This window comes from Microtus pennsylvanicus, chromosome 14 (assembly GCF_037038515.1).
Source record: "Microtus pennsylvanicus isolate mMicPen1 chromosome 14, mMicPen1.hap1, whole genome shotgun sequence".
Classification (NCBI taxonomy): domain Eukaryota; kingdom Metazoa; phylum Chordata; class Mammalia; order Rodentia; family Cricetidae; genus Microtus; species Microtus pennsylvanicus.
The window spans coordinates 4,348,611-4,371,459 of NC_134592.1; the positions used below are offsets into that span (position 1 = coordinate 4,348,611).

At 37.9% G+C, this 22,849-nt stretch overlaps 1 long non-coding RNA gene and 1 gene segment (V, D, J or C); both read left to right on the forward strand.

Moving 5' to 3' along the window:
- Positions 1-6,550: 6,550 nt before the first annotated feature.
- Positions 6,551-7,041, forward strand: LOC142835211 (immunoglobulin heavy variable 3-72-like). The segment is given in 2 exon segments: positions 6,551-6,596; positions 6,698-7,041. Coding segments are annotated over 2 exon segments (390 nt in total).
- Positions 7,042-22,059: 15,018 nt separating this feature from the next.
- On the forward strand, positions 22,060-22,533 carry LOC142835147 (uncharacterized). Its single transcript, XR_012907755.1, has 2 exons — positions 22,060-22,148; positions 22,235-22,533. It is a non-coding gene; the product is annotated as an uncharacterized LOC142835147 (long non-coding RNA).
- The last annotated feature ends 316 nt before the right edge of the window (positions 22,534-22,849 follow it).

Sequence of the window (22,849 nt, forward strand, 5' to 3'; positions counted from 1 at the left end):
CTATTCCTAGAACTTCAAGTACTATGTTAGAGAGATACAGTGAGAGTTGACAGGTGATGCACCAGGAATGGAACAAAGGCTCACTCCAATCCCCTAAACTTTCTGGCCATTCAGCAGGGCTTATCCCCAGCTATTGCCTTTCCCTACTTATCCCAATCCAGCTTGCCCCCCAAGCATTTCTTTCCATCTGTGGCATCCTTAGATCAACCACAACAGCCTACTTCAGGGTGGAGAGGATCTAAGAGCCAATTCCAGAGCTAAGGGGCTCTAAAAGAGGGGAGACCAAGAATAACCACAAGTACACAGCCACAGCAAAGATTGGACCAAGCCACCAGGACTCTCCTAACAGCATTTGAAGGAAGAGAGGGGCAGGTGCCAATGCAAGAATTCCTCCAACATTCTGAAAAACAACATTAACTCCAGAATCCAACAAACATACATCAGAAAGACTTGAACACCCTAATCCAGAAGTAGAAGAAATAGACTTTAAAACTAACATTGAAAGTGTTAGAGACCATTAAACAGTATGTGAAAAACTCTTCTAAAGAAATGGATGAGAGGAAAAACAAAAAGTTAGAAGACCAAAGGCCAGCTGGACAAAAAAAAAAGTTAGAAGAAATGAATAAATCTCTCAAAGATCCACAACAAAATCAAGAAAAAGCAATCAAGCAGGTAATTGAAACAGTTTAAGACTTAAAAAATGAAATGATGGCAATGAAGAAAACACAAACCAAGAGATGGCAGAATATGGAAAATCTGGGTAAATGAACAGAAACTACAGAGCCAATTAAACCAACTAACACAAGAGATAGAAGAATCTCAGATGCTGAAGATACTATAGAGCAAATAAATGCACTGATCAAAGAAACAGCAAATCCAACAAATACTTAACACAAAATATCCACCAAATTAGGGATACCATGAAAAGACCAAACCTAAAAATAATAGGGATAGAATTACAGCTTAAAAGCCCAGAAAATATATTCAACAAAATTATAGAAGAAGACTTTCTAAACATAAAGAAGGATATTCCAATGAAGCTACAAGAAGCATACAGAACATTGAATAGACTGGATCAAACAAAAAACTCCTCGCCATATAATAATCAATACACAAAACATATAGGATGAAGAAAGTATATTAAGAGCTTCAAAGGAAAAAGTTCAAGTAACATATAAACGTAAACCTAAGAGTTACACCTGACTTCTCTATGGAAATCATGAAAGCCAGAACTTCCTGGATAGATGTGCTGTAGAAACTAAGAGACCATGGATGCAAGCTCAGACTACTATACCCAGGTAAGCTTTCATTCACCATCAATGGAGAAAACAAGATATTCCAGGAAAAATTCAAATTTAAGCAATATATAGCCAAAAACCCAGCCTTACAGAAAGTACTGCAAGGAAATTCACAACCCAAGGAAGCCCACAACTCCCACAATAATTCAGATATCTAACAAGCCTCCACAAGCACAACTCAAAGAAGAGAAACACACAAACTCTACCACCACCACCAAAAAAAAAACCAGAATTAACAACCACTGGTAATTAATATCACTTAATATCAATGGTCTCAGTTCACCTACAAAAAGGCACAGGTTAAGAGAATGGATATGAAAAGAGGATCCAACCTTCTGCTGTAGTAATAGGAGCGGTGGGGCTACGTCCCCAGCATCCCGGCTGCCTGGCTATCTGATGCCCTGAAATAACAACACACAAACTGTATTTATTTAAACACTGCTTGGCCCATTTCTATCTAGCCTCTTCTAGGCTAATTCTCACACCTGGACTAGCCTATTTCTTATAATCTGCTGTAGCCCACGAGGTGGCTTACCAGGGAGATTCTAGACTACGTCCATCCTGGGTCAGAGCTTCATCACGTGTGCCCCCGAGAGCTGAGCTATGGCATCTCTCTGGGAGAGGGGAGCATGCCGTCTCTGCTCCAGAGAGCAGCTGTCGAGTCTGAGCTCACTTCCTCTTCCTCCCAGCATTCTGTTCTGTTTACTCCTCCCACCTATGTTTTAACCTATGAGGACCAAGCAGTTTCTTTATTGATTAACCAATGAAATCAACAGATTGATATATGACACTCCCACATCACTTCCCCTTTTTCTGTTTAAACAAAAAAAAGGAAGGCTTTAACTTTAACATAGCAAAATTACATATAACAAAACAGTTATTAAGCAGAGCTACAGTATTGAAAACAGCTTGGTACTGGCATAAAAACAGAGAAGTCGACAATTGGAACTGAATAGAAGACCCTGGCATTAACCCACAAACATATTAACACCTGATTTTCTATAAAGGAGCTAAAAGTATACAATGGGAAAAAGAGAGCATCTTCAACAAATTGTGCTGGCACAACTGGATGTCAACCTGTAGAAGAATGAAAACAGATCCATATCTATCGCCATGCACAAAACTCAAGTCCAAATGAATTAAAGACCTCAATATCAGTCCGAACACAGTGAACCTGATAGAAGAGGAAGTGGGAAGTACTCTACAACAGATAGGCACAGGAGACCACTTCCTACGTATAACCCCAGCAGGACAGACATTAAGGGCCTCATTGAATAAATGGGACCTCCTGAGGCTGAGAAGCTTCTGTAAAGCAAAGGACACTGTCACCAAGACACAAAGGCAACCCACTTACTGGGAGAAGATCTTCACCAACCCCGCAACTGACAAAGGTCTGATCTCCAAAATATATAAAGAAATCAAGAAACTAGACCGTAAAAGGCTAATCAACCCAATTATAAAATGAGGCACTGAGCTGAACAGAGAATTCTCAACAGAAGAACTTCAAATGGCCAAAAGACACTTAAGGTCATGCTCAACTTCCCTAGCGATCAGGGAAATGCAAATCAAGACAACTTTAAGATATCATCTTACACCTGTAAGATTGGCTAAAGTCAAAAACACCAAGGATAGCCTTTGCTGGAGAGGTTGTGGAGAAAGGGGTACATTCACCCATTGCTGGTGGGAATGCAAACTTGTGCAACCACTCTGGAAAGCAGTGTTTCGGTGTCTCAGGAAATTCGGGATCAACCTACCCCTGGATCCAGCAATACCACTCTTGGGAATATACCCAAGAGAGGACCTATCATACAACAAAAGTATATGCTCAACTATGTTCATGGCAGCATTGTTTGTAATAGCCAGAACCTGGAAACAACATAGATGCCCTTCAACGGAAGAATGGATGAAGAAAGTATGGAATATATACATATTAGAGTATTACTCAACAGTAAAAAACAAGGACTTCTTGAATTTTGCATACAAATGGATGGAAATAGAAAACACTATCCTGAGTGAGGTAAGCCAGACCCAAAAAGAGGAACATGGGATGTACTCACTCATATTTGGTTTCTAGCCATAAATAAAGGACATTGAGCTTATAATTCATGTTCCTAGAGAAGCTAAATAAGAAGGTGAATCCAAAGACAAACACATAGGCATCCTCCTGAATATTAACCTTCATCAGGCGATGAAAGGAGACAGAGACAGAGACCCACATTGGAGCACTGGACAGAAATCTCAAGGTCCAAATCAGGAGCAGAAGGAGACGGAGCACGAGCAAAGAACTCAGGACTGCGAGGGGTGCACCCACACACTGAGACAATGGGGATGTTCTATCGGAAACTCACCAAGGCCAGCTGGCCTGGGTCTGAAAAAGCATGGGATAAATCCAGACTAGCTGAACATAGCGGACAATGAGGAATACTGAGAACTCAAGAACAATCGCAGTGGGTTTTTGATCCTACTGCACGTACTGGCTTTGGGGGAGGCTAGGCAGTTTGGATGCTCACCTTAGGAGACCTGGATAGAGGTGGGCGGTCCTTGGGCTTCCCACAGGTCAGGGAACCCTGATTGCTCTTCCAGCAGATGAGGGAGGGGGACTTGATAGGGGGAGGGGGAGGGAAATGGGAGGCGGTTGCGGGGAGGAGGGAGAAATCCTTAATAAATAAATAAATTTTAAAAAAAAGAAAAAAGAAAAGATTGATTTTTTTCATGACCGAACTTTGAGTTTTATGCATGTTTCAAAATTGTGACCTCATCTACGGGATTTCTAATCCAACACAGCCCACACCAGACTACCAATAAATACAAACTTAAAGGTCAATTTTTAAAAGTTATTTATGGAAAATGATATTTTATAAATTTTACATATCATTAATTTCTGTATCACATACAAGTTATTTTGCATGAATCAATACTAAGCTAAACCCCTGAACATTCTTTCTTCAACTTTATACCTGGGTTCAAAATTTGTAAAATTTTGCTAATCCTTCTAAAATTGGCAACATTATATTGCAATGCCCTCAGTGGAGCAAATAATGCAGAGTTTTGTCTGTGGCAAAAAAAAATATGATTTGAATTATATCACAAATATATAATAAATATTAGATAATTTTTAATTTGTTCTCTACTCAGTTTTTTTTCTCTATTTTTTGATACAGGCAATCATATGTCTAATATTTCCACAACAAAAGTCATTACACTCAAGCAGGAAATGAAAATAAGGTCTCCCTGTGTTCATGAAACCAGCCCAGACCTGACCCTGCATCTCTGGCACATAAAACTAACTCTATACTCTCATGCCTACCCATTCAGTGATTTCACTACACAAATATTACTAACCAAGGAGTAGTGTGTGAGAGAATTCATGGTTGTTTATATAATTTTTAATTAAAATATTTTTGATATTTTCTTAATCTAATTTCTGTACCCATCAATATCCTTACTCATTTTCTTCTCATATACAAAACTCACTATCTCTAAAATTTATTAATTCTTCAACTTAATTTAATCTTTACCAGTTTCGCTCCTTTCTCACAGTCTTTGTCTCTCTTTTGCTGTTCATTCTTAACATATCGAGCTTCATCATACTTATATATATGAGTCTAATGCAGTCTCTTGGGATTCAGTTACCTATTAAAGAGCTTCTTCTTGAAGAAAACTTATTCTCTCAATCTCAGCAGATATTGATAACCTCCTTTAAAAATGGGGAGCCTAGAGATTTCTTTTTATGCCTTGGAAATCTGCTTTAGACTTCAATATTGTCAGTATTTTATGGGTTCCACATCCCATTCATGTGTAGAAAATATGATCTCATAGCAAAATCCTGGTCCTGAATATATTACAATCTTTCTGTCCCATCTTCATGACATTTCCTGAGCCTGAGGTGTAGGGTTTTCATTGAGGATGTATTAACTTTACTTGTGTATCACAGGGTCACATGTTCTTTGCAAACTGTTATGTTTCTACCTGAACTAAAAAGGAAAAACTTTTTAATGAAGATGTTAGAACATTTATTTCAGAGAATAAGTATGATGTTTCAGAATGGAGGGAAAAAATACTACTATTCTGCTATAGAAGTCAAGGGGAAGAAAAATTCTGAAAAAAAAAAGCCTGCCTGTGAGCACTAAAAAGCATGAACTTTGGGGAATAGGAGGCCTACCTGCTAAATAAGAACAATTTCTACCCAACAGTACAGACAAACATGAACGTGGTGAAGATTGCCTAAGTTGGTGAAAATAGCGAAAAGGATATGATGGCATGTAGGAAAAGGTCTCAGGAAGAAAGTAAAATGTGGAAGAGGAAGAAACTGGACTAGCTGGTGGTGAAACTCAGGCAAGTCTCTGAGGCTCCAAGTGGATCTTTGAGTGTGAATGAGTAGACTTAGCTGATGGTGTGAAAAAGGCAAACAATTCAGGTACCAGCGAGTAGAAGGATGTGGCATGGAATAAAATAAGCTTGTCCTGGGGGTTTTAGAGAGATCACCAAAGGACTGGGAATAGCTTTGTGTTGAGGAAGAGCAGGTCTCTGTGGCTATTGTGAACCATTAGACCGGGAGGAGCTAAATGGAAAACACATATCTTCAAGATGTGATTTTATGATGGCTAAGAAGTATTTTCAGAAAGTATTTGTATGTATACATTAGTTCTTTCATCTTAGGGGGTAATCAATCTTAGAGATTTCAGCATGATATACTTACTACACCACTGATTTTAATTCACACAAAGGCTGTTAAGGAATTTACAAATATAATGAATAATAAAATAATATTACTTATTAATATTTACTTATAATAAAATAGAAAGCCATAAACTCATACCATGCAATGATTCTTTTTTGTTCCTTTATTTCTATATTTCTTGATACACCATTTCGAATAGACAATTATCAACCCAAACCTATGATTCTCCTGACCCATGGCTTTCCTATCATGCAGGGATGGGAATGAACACAGGAGTTTCAGGGATAGAAAACATCCTCTACCACCTGAGCTATATTCCTAAGACAATAAGTGATAATTTGATCCTATAAATGCTAGTTTAGTGCTTATTTTATTTCAGACATCTTTAGCAAAATCTGTCTCCTCTAAGTTGGACATCACCTTGTTCCTCATATATCATGAAGATATGCAAATAATTCTCTCTTCTGCTCATTAAAACTAGCCATGACTCTGTAGTTCTGACAGAGGCACCCAGGTCTACACTCACAAAACTTCCCATTTTGTGGTCATCCCAGAACACATAACACCTAAGATGGACTTGAGGCTGAGCTGGATTTTCCTTTTTGCTCTTTTCAAAGGTAATGTATAGATAAGGGAGATGCTCAGTATTTGGGCAAATATAAGTGAGAGTGACGATGGACATATTGTAGTTTTCTGACAAGATTCTCTGTGTTTGCAGGTGTCCAGTGTGATCCACAGCTGGTGGAGACTGGGGGAGGCTTGGTACAGCCTGGAGGGTCCTTGAAACTCTCCTGTTCAGCTTCTGGATTCACATTCAGTGACTACTGGATGAACTGGGTCCGCCAGGCACCAGGGAAGGGCCTAGAGTGGGTTGGTGTAATTAAACATAAACCTAATAATTATGAAACAAGCTATGCATCGTCTGTGAAAGGCAGATTCACCATCTCAAGAGATGATTCCAAAAGCATGCTGTACCTGCAAATGAACAGCTTAAGAGTTGAAGACACCGCCATTTATTACTGTGCTAGCGACACAATGAGAAGATTTCAGTGTGAACCCTGACACAAACCTCCCTGTAGCAATGCCCAGAACCAGCAGGGGGCACAAAGCATACATGAGGCAGTGCAGGAACAGGTGCAGACAGAATTCAGTGCTCCTTTATATGGCCCAACTCTTGATTTCACATAATGCTTTCTGTATTTATGTTCTGTGAAATCTGTGATAACAAAGTCCTGTTTTTGCACAATTTAAAGTAAATACAGAAATTATTTCTAACAGAAATTATTTTTAAAAAATACCCTTGACGACAGAAATGACTATGGTGAAGACACTAGACTCAAACACTAAAAAAGGTCTATAGTACTGGGGAAGATTTTCCCTCATGAGATTCAAGTCAAAGCCTCAGTGTTATTATGACTAGGGCAATGTTGGGATCTTGGTAACCACAGGCAAGGGGACACAACCCTTAGGGACCCACATACCATCACATGTCTCAAATCTTCTGTATTCCCTGAAATCTGTGCACACCAGGCACAGGTGTATTTTGTTTTTGTATTTTCACCTGGTTCATTTATTTAACCTAGAACTTTTGCATCGTATCTTCCAGTTCAGATGAGACCAAAGCAATATGAAACTCTGTGGGATGTGTCGAATGTTGAAAGGTAATGAAAATAAAAAGAAATAAAAGAGAAAGGAACATGACTGGTACCAAGTATGGTGGAGAAGAAAGTTTATTATAGATATGTGGGAGAGCAGAACCAGAGACAAGGTGTCTGGGAGAGCCCAGAGTGAATATTGCCCTGAGAAATGTGAGGAGTGGATGGATGAATAAAATACAGGAGAGAAGGAAGTAAATAAATCAGTCAAGAGTCCCAAAGGGGAGATGAAAGGTCCATGTGACTAAAATAGTTGGATTATACACAGTAGAGCAGCTGGGAAAGGTAAGCAGAGCCCCAGGAATAAAATATTTAAGGTAGGTGGGCAGAAATAGCAGCCACAAATATTCTGTAACAGGTAGGAACTGCAGGATGCAGGGAGAATCTGGTGGCCACACTCTGCTTTGGTATTTAAATAGGCACCTCCACCACTTTTACCAGGTTTGAAAGCTAGGATCCTAGCCTTATGTTAATAATACATAAATGATAAGAAGCAGTGTGCATTTCTGTGGTTGTGGATTATAAACTGGTTATCTTTTGCATTACATCTAATATTCACTGAGGAGTGAGTACATACCTTGTTTGTATCTCTGTGTCTGGAATACCTCAGTAAAGATGGCTTTTTCTAGTTTCATTCATTTGTCTGCAAATTCCAATATATCATTTTTTAATCTCTTAGTAATACTCTGTTGTTTAAATGTACCACATTTTTTTTATACAGTCTTTAGTTGAGATGTATCCGTGTTGTTTTCAGGTTCTGGCTATTACCTGTAATGATGCTATGAACATAGTTGAGCAAATGTCCTTTGTGTTTAGGGTCTATTTCCATTGGATATACGACAAAGAGCTCTAGTGCTGGGTCTTGAGGTAAAATGATTCCCAATTTTCTGAGAAACCACTGTACTGATTTATACACTGGCTTTATAAGTTTGCATTCCTGCCATCAATGGAGGAGTCTTCCCATTACTGTGCATTCTAAACATCAAAAAATACCATCTTTGTTTTTTTTTTATTTTTTCCAAGTGGAAATATATTATATTTTAGAAAATACTAAAGAAAAAAAAATGTCCCAAGTACAAAAACAATTTAATTACAAAACCTTGAAAATATTTTATTAAAATCACTATTCTTTTATAAGTATAATAGTGACAGTACACATTAAATAGGCAGAGAGGGGACATGAGTGTCAGCTGTAAGGCATTCATTTAAAAATGATTTCTTCTCTTCCCTGGGAAGAATTCCAAATCAGAAGTCAAAGGACAGCTGTTTGGCTCCAGATGTTTTTGGAGATCATCAATGCATATTTAAACTGAGAGTCAGGACCTGGACAGAAATGTTAGAAACATAAAATAGCTGGTTTATGACACCTTTAAATTACTTTCTTTTAGCATTTAAAATAAAAGCAAGAACAGATGGTGAAGACTTAGTTAAAGAGAGAACCATTAAAATAATCTCAGCTGGAAAGAGAGTTTTGAATAGAATTCTGTGATCCATGAACAATTAGGCAAAATTTTAAAGTGCTTGTGGTGTGACAACTATATACCATTAAACTGATATCTACCAACATTGGGAATCCTATACTATGTAAAAAGGTTAGGTGTTGCAAAGTGTTACCAAAAGAACTAAAATACATGTTACACAGGTTGCACGTTTCTTCAAAAATACAGTCAATGTCACTTCTTGGTTTGCACATCTCCATTTTAGTCAACATTCTGACAACATCTATATGCCCCATACTAAGGGATATACAGGCAAGTACACATTTTTAGCCTTTGTGACAAGTGTAAGATGCTATCTCAGAGTCATTTTGATTTGCATTTCCCTGATGGCTAATGATTTTTTAATGGTTTTATATTATATTTTTAAAAAATAAAACAAAATATTATTCTTCATTTTACATACTAATCTCAGTTTCCATGGCTTCCCCTTCTCCTTTTCCCTCCACCTACCTGTATCCCAACCCCCATTCACTTCTCTGAGAGGGTAAGGCACAATGCTTTGGGGAAGATTAAAGACTCTCCCTAATGTATCTAGACTGAGCAAAGTATCCACCCAAAGAGAATAGATTCCAGAAAAGCCAGTACAAGCAGTAGGGATGAATACTGATGGTACTGCCAGTGGCTGTACAGTCTGCCTTAGCCTTACAACTGTCACCCAAATTCAAAGGGACTAGTACGGACCTATGCTGTTTTCTTGCTGGAGTTGTTGAGCTCCCACTACCTCAAATAAACTGTTTCAGTGGGTGGACCCATCACGGTCTTGACCTTTTCACACATATTCTCATTCTCCCACTCTTCAACTGGACTTTGGGAGCTTAGTCTGGTGCTCTGATGCAAGTATCTTATTCTCTTTCCATCAGTTACCAGAAGTTTCTATGGTGATATTTAAGATAATCATCAGTCTGTTTACAGGGCAAGGTACTTCAGGCACCCTTTCCTCTATTGCTTAGAATCTTAATTGGAATGATCCTTGTGGATTCCTGGAAATTCCCCTAGGTTCAGGCTTCTTGCCAACCCCCCAATGGCTCCTTTCAATGAAGATATCTTTTTCCTTGCTCTCATTTCTCTCTGTCTTCCATATCGACTATCCCATCCCCTCAAGTTCTAATCCCCCCTTTCCCTTCTCCTCTTATCTTCCCCTTCTTCCCTCCCTACTGCCCCAACGCACACCCTATGATCCCTACAAAGTGGATTTGATGAACAATTTTCTCCTGAAATACTAGAAACCTCTGATTCCTACAATACTTCTTGCAGGGTTCTCTTGATTTTTAATAATATTTGGCTGTTGATCTGTACATCTCGTATCAGGTGCTAGAAAAAGCCTCTCTGATACATACCAATCTATGAGTATAGCAGACTATTACTAGGAATCATTTAATTTATTTTTTTTAACTCATGTTTTGTTTTATCCTAGATGCTCTGAGTATTCCATCTTTCAGTTCCTGGCAGTCCAGGTATTGCCCTACATAATCTTTCTCTTTTTGCTTGGGCCTTAAGCTAGACCAGTCACTGAAACACCCTTGAAACACTACAAGCTCTGAAACACCATTATCCTTGCACATCGTGCAGGTAAGAAAAGCATGGGTTGAAGGTTTTGGGGCAGGGATGTTTTCCCAACTGCACTATTGGTAGCCTTTTCTGGATATAGAAGATGACCAATCCATAATTTATATTCTCATTTAATAGGAACCCTCACTAGGGTTGGCCCCATAGTTTCCAGGAACTTTCCAAAACACTCTTTCCTCATCATTCACTCAATGACCCTAAATTCCACTCATATTTCTCTGTACCTTTTCTCTCTCTGACCTGATCATGCATGTTCCAATCCATACACATCACCAATAAGAAGAAATTAGAAACAACTTAGATGTCCCTCAACCAAAAAGACAGATCAAGAAAATGTGTTATATTTCTACAATGGAGTATTATTGCTCAGCTGAAAAAAGGTGACATCATGAAATTTGAAAGCAAATGGATGGAACTCTTAAAAATAATCCTGAGAAAGGCAACCCATACCCATAGAGTCAAACATCATATATAATGAATTAATTGTTTTCTTAATGACTGCCACTTTCATTGGGATTGTATAGAATGCCTACATAGTAAAAAAAAATGTTGTTTTGATGTGTTTTATCTAACATTATCTTGGGCTGTAAAGCTGAACCCATGGCTTTCAAGTTGTCTTTAACATCCAAAGTCTGAAAAATTAAAGTCAATGAGTGAGCACACTTCCTATTGGAATCTGCAACAGCTTCATTAACTGTTGACAAATCTTCAAATAAGCAGTTAGAACCCATTATTTAAAATTATTTAGGTTTGGATATTTTCAGCCATTTCTAACCATGTTTTTATGATATTTTTTTCTTTCTTGCTTCTAGTGACAAGGAAAAATTTTGGGTCTCTGTATCTTTCTTGTAAAATCTCTCTGTTAAAAACATTTTCACACCAGTAAAATGGATAGTTCATAAGCCAGGCATTAATGAATCTTCAATATGAGGTACCTAACTGTGTAAAATATATGCTGACTTTAGCATGAAACCTTTGTCACAAGGTAGATTTATCACACAACATGGTTGGCAAGTCTGAGGAGAAGGTCACCAGCAGATATTTTGTAAAGCAGCACATATATGCGGAATGTACAAATACTGATCTCAGAAAAGTGTCAAGTATATAGAGGTAAGTAAAGAATAGGGAATAATATTGGTTAAAGGAGAAAACGTATCAATTTTGCTTTTGTGAACAATTTCCAGTAGAATGCAATACAAAATGAAGTGACTTCTTTTAGTAACCAAATATATTCTCAAAAAATAATAAAAGGATCTGTGTGTATTTTATCATGACATTGACAAGAAGAGGTAAATTTACCTATAGAATATTCTGAGCATATTGAAAAAATAAGTGGATTAGTAATTTCAAATGTCTTATTTCCCTCTTCTGTTTATAGATTATTTCTCACAAACCATCAATTTGTATAGAAACTCATACAGTTTTTATAAAGTAATGGTTAGATTATAATGACACTATAACATGGACTATTAGGGTCATAGCTTGCAATTGGGACTTCAACTCTAGCATCAGTAGGAGTAGGGATAGCTCCTATAGTGAAATTTTGTAAAATTTGAACCATCTGCCATGTCTTACTGTACCAGAGAAATGGGAGGACATCTCAGTGTGAACTGAGACACCAATTTTCCTACAGAGGAGCTCAAGAACACCAGAGGACCTTAAGAAACGCTGAAGCTACTCAGATTAATAAGATGTCCCTGATAGGCTATTCTGAGGTTCCATTACACACACATGTATTTACATTTTATAATATGTAGTTTTCTCCCTTCCCTTCCTCGAGGCCATAAGACCCTCCAGCTCAGCCTGTATTGGGGCTGGGACAGGCTGGTATGTGCAACCGGGCAGGAGTTCCTTTGTTTCATTAATCTTGCAGGCAGCAAGCTAGGCCTTTTGTCTGTGAGGTCCCTGCCCAGCAAGGGGCCCTGATCCTGTACCAGAAGTTCCATCAGAGAGTGTTTGAAGGAAGAGATGGGCAGGCACTAATAGAAGAATTCCTCCAACAATCTGAAAAACAACATGGTAACAACAGAAACCAGTGAACATACAACAAGAAGACTTGAACACCCTAATCTAGAAGAAGTAGAAAAAATTGACATTATGAAAGTGATAGAATACCTTAAACAGGAGGTGAAAAACTCCCTCAATAAAGCAGATGAGAAGAATAACAAAAAGTATGAAGAAATGAGTAAATTGGTAAAAGATACACTAGGAAACAAAGAAAAAAACTATAAAACAGACAAAGGAAACAGTTCAAGACTTAAAAACTGAAATGGAGGCAATGAAGAAAACAGAAACCAAAAGCTGGCTGGATATGGAAAATCTAGGTAAACAAACAGAGACAAGCATAACAAACAGAATACAAGAGATAGAAGAAAGAATCTCAGATGCTGAAGACACCGTAGAGAAAATAAACACACTGATCAAAGAAAAGAGCAAATCCAACACATTCTCATAACAAAACATCCAGGAAATCTGGGATAAAATAAAAGACCAAACCTAAGAATAATAGGAGTAGAAGAAGGAGAAGAATTACAGCTCAAAGGCTCAGAAATTATATTCAACAAAATTATAGAAGAAAACTATCCCAACCTAAAGAAGGCTTTTCCTATGAAGATTCAAGAAGCATACAGAACACCAAATAGACTGGATAAAAAAAAATCCCCTTGCCATATAATAATCAAAACACAAAACATACAGAATAAAGAAAGAATATTAAGAGCTGCAAAGGAAAAATGTCAAGTAACTTATGAAGGTAAACTGATCAGACTTACACCTGACTTCTATATGGAAACCATAAAAGCCAAAAGGTCTTGGATAGATGTGCTGCAGACACTAAGAGACCATGCATGCAAACTCAGACTGCTATACCCAGCCAAGCTTTCATTCACCATCAATGGAGAAAACAAAATATTCCAGGATAAAACAAATTTAAACAATACGTAACCACAAATCCAGCCTTAGAGAAAGTAATAGAAGGAAAATCACAAACCAAGAAATCCAACAATGCCCACAATAACTGAGACATCTAGCAACCTTCCAACAGCACAACTCAAAGAAGGGAAACACACAAACTCTAACACCAAAAGAGGAAAAACAATAATCGGAGTTAACAACCACTAGTCATTAATATTACTGGACTGAATTCACCTATAAAAAGGCACAGGCTAAGAGATTGGATACGAAAACAGGATCCAACATTGTGCTGTTTACAAGAAACACACCTCAACCACAATGACAGACATCTACTCACAATAAAGGGTTGGGAAAAGGTTTTTTAATCAAACGTACCTAAGAAACTAAGAAATTAGTATACCCAGTGTGGCTATACTAATTTCTAACAAAGCTGACTTCAAACTAAAATCAATCAGAAGAGATGGAGATGGACACTTTATACTCATATCAGGAACAATCCATCAATATGAAGTCTCAATCCTGAATATTTATGCCCCTGATATAAAAGCACACACTTTTGTAAAAGAAACATTATTAGAACTCAAGGCAGACACCAACCCCCCCCCACACTAATAGTAGCAGACTTCAACACACCTGTCTCACCAATGGACAGGTCAATCAGACAGAAACCTAACAGAAAAATAAGAGAATTAATGGAGGTAATGAATCAAATGGACTTAATAAACATCTATAAAACATTCTACCAAAATAAGAAGGAATAGACCTGAACTGGATTTTCCTTGTTGCTCTTTTTAAAAAATAATTTATGGAGATGAAACAATACTAAGTTTGTTTGAAGACATGAATATGAGTGATAATGGGCATGTTTGACAATTTCTTGAACAGCATTTTCTCTGTTTGCAGGTGTCCAGTATGAGGTGAAGCTTAAGTCTGCGGGTGGCCTGGTGCAGGTTGGGAGGTTCCTGAGACTCTTCTTTGCAGCCTCTTGACTGGCCTTCATTGACTATTGGATGGGCTAATTGAGACAGAACCCTGGAAAGGCCCCAGAGTGAGTTGAAGAAACTAAAGATGATGGTAGTACCACAAACTATGCATGATTCAAAGAGGATGATTCACCATCTCCAGAGACAATGCCAAGAGCACTGTGTACCTGCACATGAGCAGTATGAGATCTGAGGACAGTGTGAGTTATTACTGTGCGGAACACACAGTGAGGGAACTTCAGTAGGAACCTAAACTCAAAGCTCACTGTCAGATCACATAGGACTACTAGGGATTTCACAGAAAAGAGAATACAAGTAAAACCCTAAAGATTGTGAAGACATAATTAAGCATTCTTTTCAGGAGTCTAGGATGCCTTTTATCTTACACTTTGCCACAACACTTCTTTAAATATTGATTCTGAGTGTAACAAACATCCTCAAAAATATTTTATGTGTTTACATTTTTATTTAAAAATAAGAAGAATAGTCTCATATGAATAAAATGCAAAATGATATCTATTAGGGCATAAATGTTTTCATCTTCAACATTGTACCACATGAAGAAGTTCATGGATATTGTTGTGTCTTCTTTGCTCTGATTTAAGCAGATCCCTTATCACATTTCTTTATTAGAGTAACACTTATATTTAAAGGAAAATCAGGAGAAAGGTGTTGTCCAGATTGTAGATCAATATCCCCTCCAAGTCTCCAACCTCCCTCCTCATAATCAAAAATATGCCGTGGAAGCATGTTCAAACATCCAATGTCAAGTGGTCAGCCATGAAATTATATACATGAAACACTGAAAAAAAAAACAGCAAAATTTGTGAAGAGTCAGGGGATGAGAAAAGGATTTAAAGTAAATTACATTAAAAAATACAAGAAAAGCAACATACTCATTTTGCAGGACACCAAGACAATGAATTCAGAAACTCCATTAATGTGTCCTATTCAAGGGCAATCACTGAAAGGAATGTAGGACTAGCACTTAGTAATGTACATGCAACATGGAGATTGGAAACAAAAATGGCTTTTTTCTTCACAAAGAACAGGAATGAGAGACTCCATTAACTGAGTCCATGAAGGACCAAGTTCTATCTACAATAAGTGGTTTTATATCAGATGTGATATTCCACATTGTATACTAAAGAAAATTATATAAGAATCTACCTATGAAAGTGAGAAGAAGCTAATTTATGGTGAAGTCATATTTCAGTGACAGGGAAAGGTCTGAAGGTGGCAGTACAAGACAGCCAGTTGCCTAAAAGTTTTGCTTCACTATTTTTCCTGTGTTTAAGAATAGCAACATGAAATCCACAGCTGATAGACCTTCAGAGAGGGACAGAGTTTGGCATACTCATGGCTAAATGGGATGCCTTTGTCACAACATTCTGTTCAATGTTCAGCAATCTGTGAAGAGTGAGTAGATTGATTGTGAGAACCACACATTGGACACAACATCAAAGAAACAGTGTTTTAGGACATAACGTGGCTGATGCATATAAGAACTCACAGAGGCTGTAACAAAATGAATAAGACATAAATCAGCTAATGTCAGACAAAATATGAGCATGGAGGAGTGGAATCCTTAGCAACAAAGTCATTCACAATTGATAGCACTGTAAGAAAGTCAATTTTCTATAGTAAAATGATACTGGTTTTATCAATCACAGTTCAGGAAAGGAGTAGTTTCACAAAAATCACAGTCATAAGAAGATACAGTAAATTTTCACACTCTCCTCAGTGTCTAAAATTTGCTTTAAAATGACATATATTACTGTGAAGGGGACACGATGAGAGGACTTCTGTGTGAGGTCAGACACAAACCTTCCTGTGGACCAGCAAAGTACATACACCACCCATCAAACCCGGGATTTTTAGTTCATAGAAAGGAAAAAAAGTCTTATTTTTACTGTCTTTTCTTCTCCTCTTCTTAAGGACAGAGAAGGATTAAAGCTTTGAGAATATCTCTCTCTGATCCTAAAATACTGTGTGTTTGTAATCTCACATGTGTTTATTTGTCACCACTAAGTCTCAAGATAATGTATGTGGTAATATTTCTTTTTTTTTTTTTTGGTCATGGAGGAAGCCTTTAACAGTTGAGTGATTTCTCTGCCCTTAAAAATATTTATTTTTTATTTTTTAATTTTTTTATAAAAGAAAAAATTCTATCTTGTTTCATTATATATATACCAATCGAAGGTCCTATTCCCTCCCTTCCTCCAATTCCCTTTACATATGCCCCAACCCAACCTACTCCTCAGAGAGGGTAAGGCACATTGATTTGGGGAAAGTCCAAGGCCATCCTTACTAAATATATGCAGAACAACGTATCCATCCAAAGACAATACATTCCCAAAAAGCCAGTACAAGCAGTGGGGGTAAAATCTAGTGTCACTGTTAGTGGCCCTTCGGTCTGCCCCAGCCATGCTACTGTCAACAACATTCAGAAGGACTAATTAATTTGGCCCTAAACTTGTTTCTTCCCAGTTGGACTGGGGTCGGTGAGTTCCCATTAGGTCAGGGAGACTGTTTTAGTGGGTGTACCCATCATGGTATTGACCTCTTTACTCATATTCTCACCCCTACCACCCTTTAAATGGAGCTCATCCCAATGTTCTGATGTGTGCCTCTGCCTTTTTTTCCATCAGTTTCTGGATAAAGGCTCTATGATGATATTTAAGATATTCATCAGTATGAATATACGGCAAGGACAGTTAGACACCCTTTCCTCTATTGCTTATGGTCTTAGCTGTGGGCATCCTTGTGGATTCCTGGGAATGTCTCTAGAGTCATGTTTCTTTCTAACCCCATAATGGCTCTCTCAATCAAGATATCTCTTTCCTTGCTATTATCTCTGTCCTTCCTCCTTGATTATCACATTCCCTCAAGTTCTCCTCACTGCTCCACGACTACCCTCCTCTTTCTCTTCCACCATCCCTTCTCCCACTCTACCCCCATGTCTGAAAAATATCACTGAAATCCTCATAATGTCACATGTAAGGTGGCACAGCACGCATTGGATTGAGTTGCTCAGAACCTGGGCTGAAAAACTGCCTTCCCGTTTTTATGAATGCTGTCAGAATGATCATCCACAATCTAAAGTTCATTTATTAAGAAATAAGGGCACAATTATAAGATTTCCAGGAATGAAGAAAGTGGATAGACATCCAAGTAAACCAGCCAAATCCCAGGGAATGTCATCAATTGTAAGTATTTGCTTAGAAGAGCCAAACTACTGACTGACCAATGCAAAATAGCCTTGAGAGGAAAGCATAATATGAGGGATGAGCTATAGAAAGGAGGCCATCTTTTTGTTAACCGGAAAATGCCTGCATGGCATATTCTACGTTAATTTTGTTCAATTGGGAGTATGTAAACAAGATTGGGATCAAGAAAATACGCCTGGGGTCTGTGCCTCTATTTTCTTAATGCAATTCTATGTAAGTCACCTTGTCTGGGTCAGGGAATTGTTCACTTTGCTCTTCTTTTACCTCCTATACTGGCTCCCTCATTCAGATCCCCCTTTAGGTCTCAGATTGCAAGGCTAGCCTTGACTGATGAGTCCCAATAGCCTTTTCCCATGAACCTCCATTAAGGTATATATGTCCTGGGGCTGTTTTCCTACATGTAGGCTGTTCTCTGAATTGAGTGTCTTAGGGTATAAGGAAATTTAACTGGGCACATGCCTCTTAGTGGGTGTGACTTGTGTTGATGTACATTCATTGTTCTCTAACATTCTGTCCCAGGTGTAGCTGCAAGAGTCTTGTTTGTCCTCATGAAACACTCACAGGTCTTGTCCCTCAAGTGAATTATCTCTAGTTTCTCTGTAAAAAACTTTCAAATTATCTGGGTCTAATAGCATCCATGAAAGAATGAGAATATGCTGGTGCTATAGTATTTATTGTGAGAGATACAACTTCTTATTTGAAACTCAACTCCAGAGCTTGTATTAATTCAAATATCTACAATAGCTAATTCTTTACAATTCTTAACCACCTGCCGTGTCTTACTGTTTCAGAGACGTGAAAAGCATAGCGAAGTGCAAACTCAGAAACAAACCTCTCTGCAAAAGTGTTCAAGACCAACAGAGACAATGAATAAATCCTGAGGCATCTCAGTACTAGTAGACATCTCTTAGATCATAGTAGGCTAAGAACTTCCTGATGTGCTTCCTCAGAAACATGTTTATGCCTTTTTAAATGGTAGAACAGTGAATTCCCATTTTTGTTCAAGAAATCCTCTAGTCTCCTTTTGCTATATCATATTTAATGACAATTGCTATTTGTTTAATTTCTAACAAGCATCCCATTACTTTCCTATAGAGCACCTAAGGTCCCTATGGAATTTCTTAAATATCCTTAACATGCTTTTCAACCAATGTCTGGAATTCTAAGGGTCAAGAATGATTATTAGTTCATTTGGATATCTCAGGGAATTCTAAATCACCTGAAAACAATTTTCTTTATATTCTCACATATGGACGAGGAATCAGATTGTCAATGAATTAATGTTATTTTCCACAGATAGATTGGAAACCAACTAGTTTACAAGTTCAGAATGCAAATATGTGAATGTCTCTAATAGGGTACAAACAGGTGATTGTTGTTTCTCACAAAATACATATTTGAGATTTGCATCTCTTAAAGAATAATTTGTGAATCAATGATCCATGTAGGACTCTTTTGCAGAAGTTTCTTACACCCTTAATTAGTGTAAAAGGGTGAATGACCAGAGTGCACATGCTATCTAAAGTCATGTTACAATGCCCTTCCCACTGGCAACACAGTTCCATAATTACAGTTTTCTGATTTGTAGTGTTTTCTTGTTAAAATTTAATCCATCCTAATAACAAAGCAATGGAACTCACTGTTACTTTTGAAGGTTAGAAAGCTTGATTGTTTTACCCGTGATTTAAGGGAACATCAATGGGAGAAGTGATGTTTGCTGTTGTTTCAGGATTAATGATGACCAAATTCAGGCATCATTAAAAGGAAAAAAGAAACTATTGGTACAACCATGGGTCTTCTCTTGTTATTATAGTAACATCAAGTAGGTGTGAAGAAATTTTGGAGAATTAATGACTATAGAATGCTAGGCTAGTGAGATCAAGATGACACTCTTTATTGACCATCACAGTGTGGAAGACAAAAACAAGTTTTCCACTGTCTTTTACTTAAGGCCAGGGTGAGGGTCAGTCTACATGGGTGCTGGTGACATATGTTGACCAAAATAAGCCTGCAAGCTGGTTATACTCTGAACCCAGGAAGTTGTGAGGTAACTTGTCACTATTGCCCAGGCATATTGAAGAAAAGAGAAAAATCTATGATCAATATTTAATGAATATGAAATTAGTTTGTTTTTATTCGGGAAACAAACCTTTAACAAAGATATGATTCCAACTGATACAACCATTACAAGCAATAGTGTTTACTTGGCATATCAGGATTGCCTTATTATGGTTGTTGATGTTGTACCCAGATTACAACCCCCAGAGAAAGAGACCACCAGAGAGGCCCAGATGGTAATAAGCAAGGTTTAATCAGCATAATAAAAACATGTTTGGAACTCATCTCCATCCCCGTTACAACAAGGTAGAGAGGAGTTGTATCTCTTCTGTGGGGTAAGCTTTTTAAAGATTCTACAAAGAGAATCCTTGAAGATGCTTTGGCACGGGTACAAGGACTTTTGCTCCTTCCCATTCTGTTGAGTCAGCTTTTTCCTTGTTCTTAGAGCAAAGCCACTGTTCTTGAGTTAGGCCATCTTTATCAGCCTGTGCCAGGTGGCTGGCTGGGTTGAGCTAAGTGACATTGTGCTTGTAATCTCCTGGTTGGGAGAAGGGAAGGCCACTATCTTCCTGGGAAAACATTCTGCTAGGAAATTTCTTCTTGCCCCTTTGAGAATAAGGGGTGGGGATCCCACAGTTGAGAACTGAATTATAGCCAAGCCAAGATGCCTGACAAGTTTAATGTGAGCAATCAGACTTTTCTACTCTTATCAGAAATAGATTATAATGACAGTTGCTAGAATCATCATAATGGTGCCTGCCAGGACACAGTGCTATTTGCTGTTATAATTTGTATAAAATATTAATGTCTAAGACTAGTTATCCTATCAAACTTCTATATGCTTTGTAGACTTCTATCATTCATAAAGAAACAGAGGAAACCTGAAATTTTCACTGACACATTGAATGCTTCTTTTCCTCGAGAACTGAAGTTGAACACATTGATCCACAAGCCAAGGACTCTAACGTGGAAACCTCTGACACGTGTATTTCATAGTAAGTTGTCCAAATCAACTCCACAGTTTCCTGAAAGTATCATGGGTCTAGCAAAAACAAGATTATTATTTTTTATATACACAATGATTTAGCATGCTATAATTCTTTGTAATGACTCTATAGTATCAGTAAGTAGTGAGGGAGATTGAACCAACTAACACTGTTACTTAGAGGAGTACTAGTAACAATAGAGCTGTAACTTAAAATCTATGTATGGCGCATATGTTCAGCATCGCCAGGAAAACAAAAGCCATTTTTTTCTGCCACTGAGCTATGTGATGTTTGAAGTAGCATGAATAAGTAATTGTTCAATATAGTGAACCTTGAGTGAAAGCTATGGAATAGCAACTTGCAAGGATGCTAGGAAAAGCATGGGTCACAATGCAGCCAAAAATCAGGAAGACAAAAATGAAATGAGGAGAGGAATGGCTTCCATAGCCTCTGTGGACTCCTTTTAAAAGTCTATTACATTAACAACACCAATAGCAAATAATATCTGAGCTCTCCAGTTTTCAAACACAGTAATGATTCTATGTTAAATATTGTACATATTTCTATTTTTGTTTGCTTTATTAAGATTTATTTACATTTGATACTTGAAATATTTTTCATACAACATTTTCAAATCACAGTCTTACTGCCCAATTCCTACCTGATCGTTCCTACCTCCTTACCACTCAACTACACAAACTTTATTTATCTCTATAAAAATAAAACAAGTAGACGACAAACAAAAGGATAAACCATGCATGCATACATGAAGCATACAGCGGCAACCTGCTGTAAAAACAAATATTAATTGCTTATATATGAAAAAATATTTCAAGTTCTCTTGATTTGTATTTTTGAAAATTTCAAGTGCAATTATTACCAAAACTTGCCACCCGATTTTATCACCAAGAGAACCTAATGTCTCAGGTTACAATTTTAGGTTTAATTTGAGTGGAAAGACCTTAATGTTTCTACAGGGTCTGCACAGGTCTCAGGAAAAACTACTTCCTCAGAAAGGATAAAATTTTGACCACAGCATTCTGAAGTTTGATACAACTGTCCTCTACTGCCTTCTTTTCCAGCTGCACTAGGTCTTTTCAAAGAAAGACCCTGCTTCATGAATATACAAATCATGTGAATCTATGATGTCTAATAATACAGGGATGTCCACACCTAACAACAACATTCGATCAGTGTCCTCTCCACAGTCACTGAGTACACAAGGTATTCATTATGGGATGGAGCTGGAACATCCTCTTCCTGGTGGCAGCAGCTACAGGTAAGGGACTACTACCAAGTTCCAGACATGAGGATGGACCATGCACTTTCCTGACAGATATATCCATTCTGCTTTTCTCTCTACAGGCATCCACTCCCAAGTACAGCTGCAACAGTCTGGTGCTGAGCTAGTTAAGGATGGGACCTCAGTGAAGATGTCCTGCAAAGCTTCGGGTTACTCCTTCACCAGCTACTATATGCATTGGGTGAAGCAGAGACCTGGGCACAACATGGAGTGGATTGGATGGATTGGTGCTGGAAGTGGTAGTACTTCCTACAATCAGAAGTTCCAGGGCAGAGCCACACTGACTGTAGACCAATCCTCCAGCACAGCCTACATGGAGCTCAGCAGTCTGACATCAGAGGACTCTGCAGTCTATTACTGTGTGAGACAAGGACACAGTGTTGAAACCACATCCTGAGTGTGTCAGAAACCCTGAAGGAGGGGAAATCTGCCCCGTGATGGAGATGACAGAACATATTAGCCTGAAAACTTGTTCAGAGCTAATCCTTCTGACTGTGCCTTTGTCCTCACAGTCCTACAGTTCCTTTGTCAACTTGTCTGAGAATTAAGTGATACTTATCCAAAGTGTCCCCTAAAATACACTATACATTGACTAGATAAATCTTTATCAGTGACCAACTCCATTGACATAATTCCTTAATGAACAAAAAAAAAAGACAAGCAAGTCAATATAATAT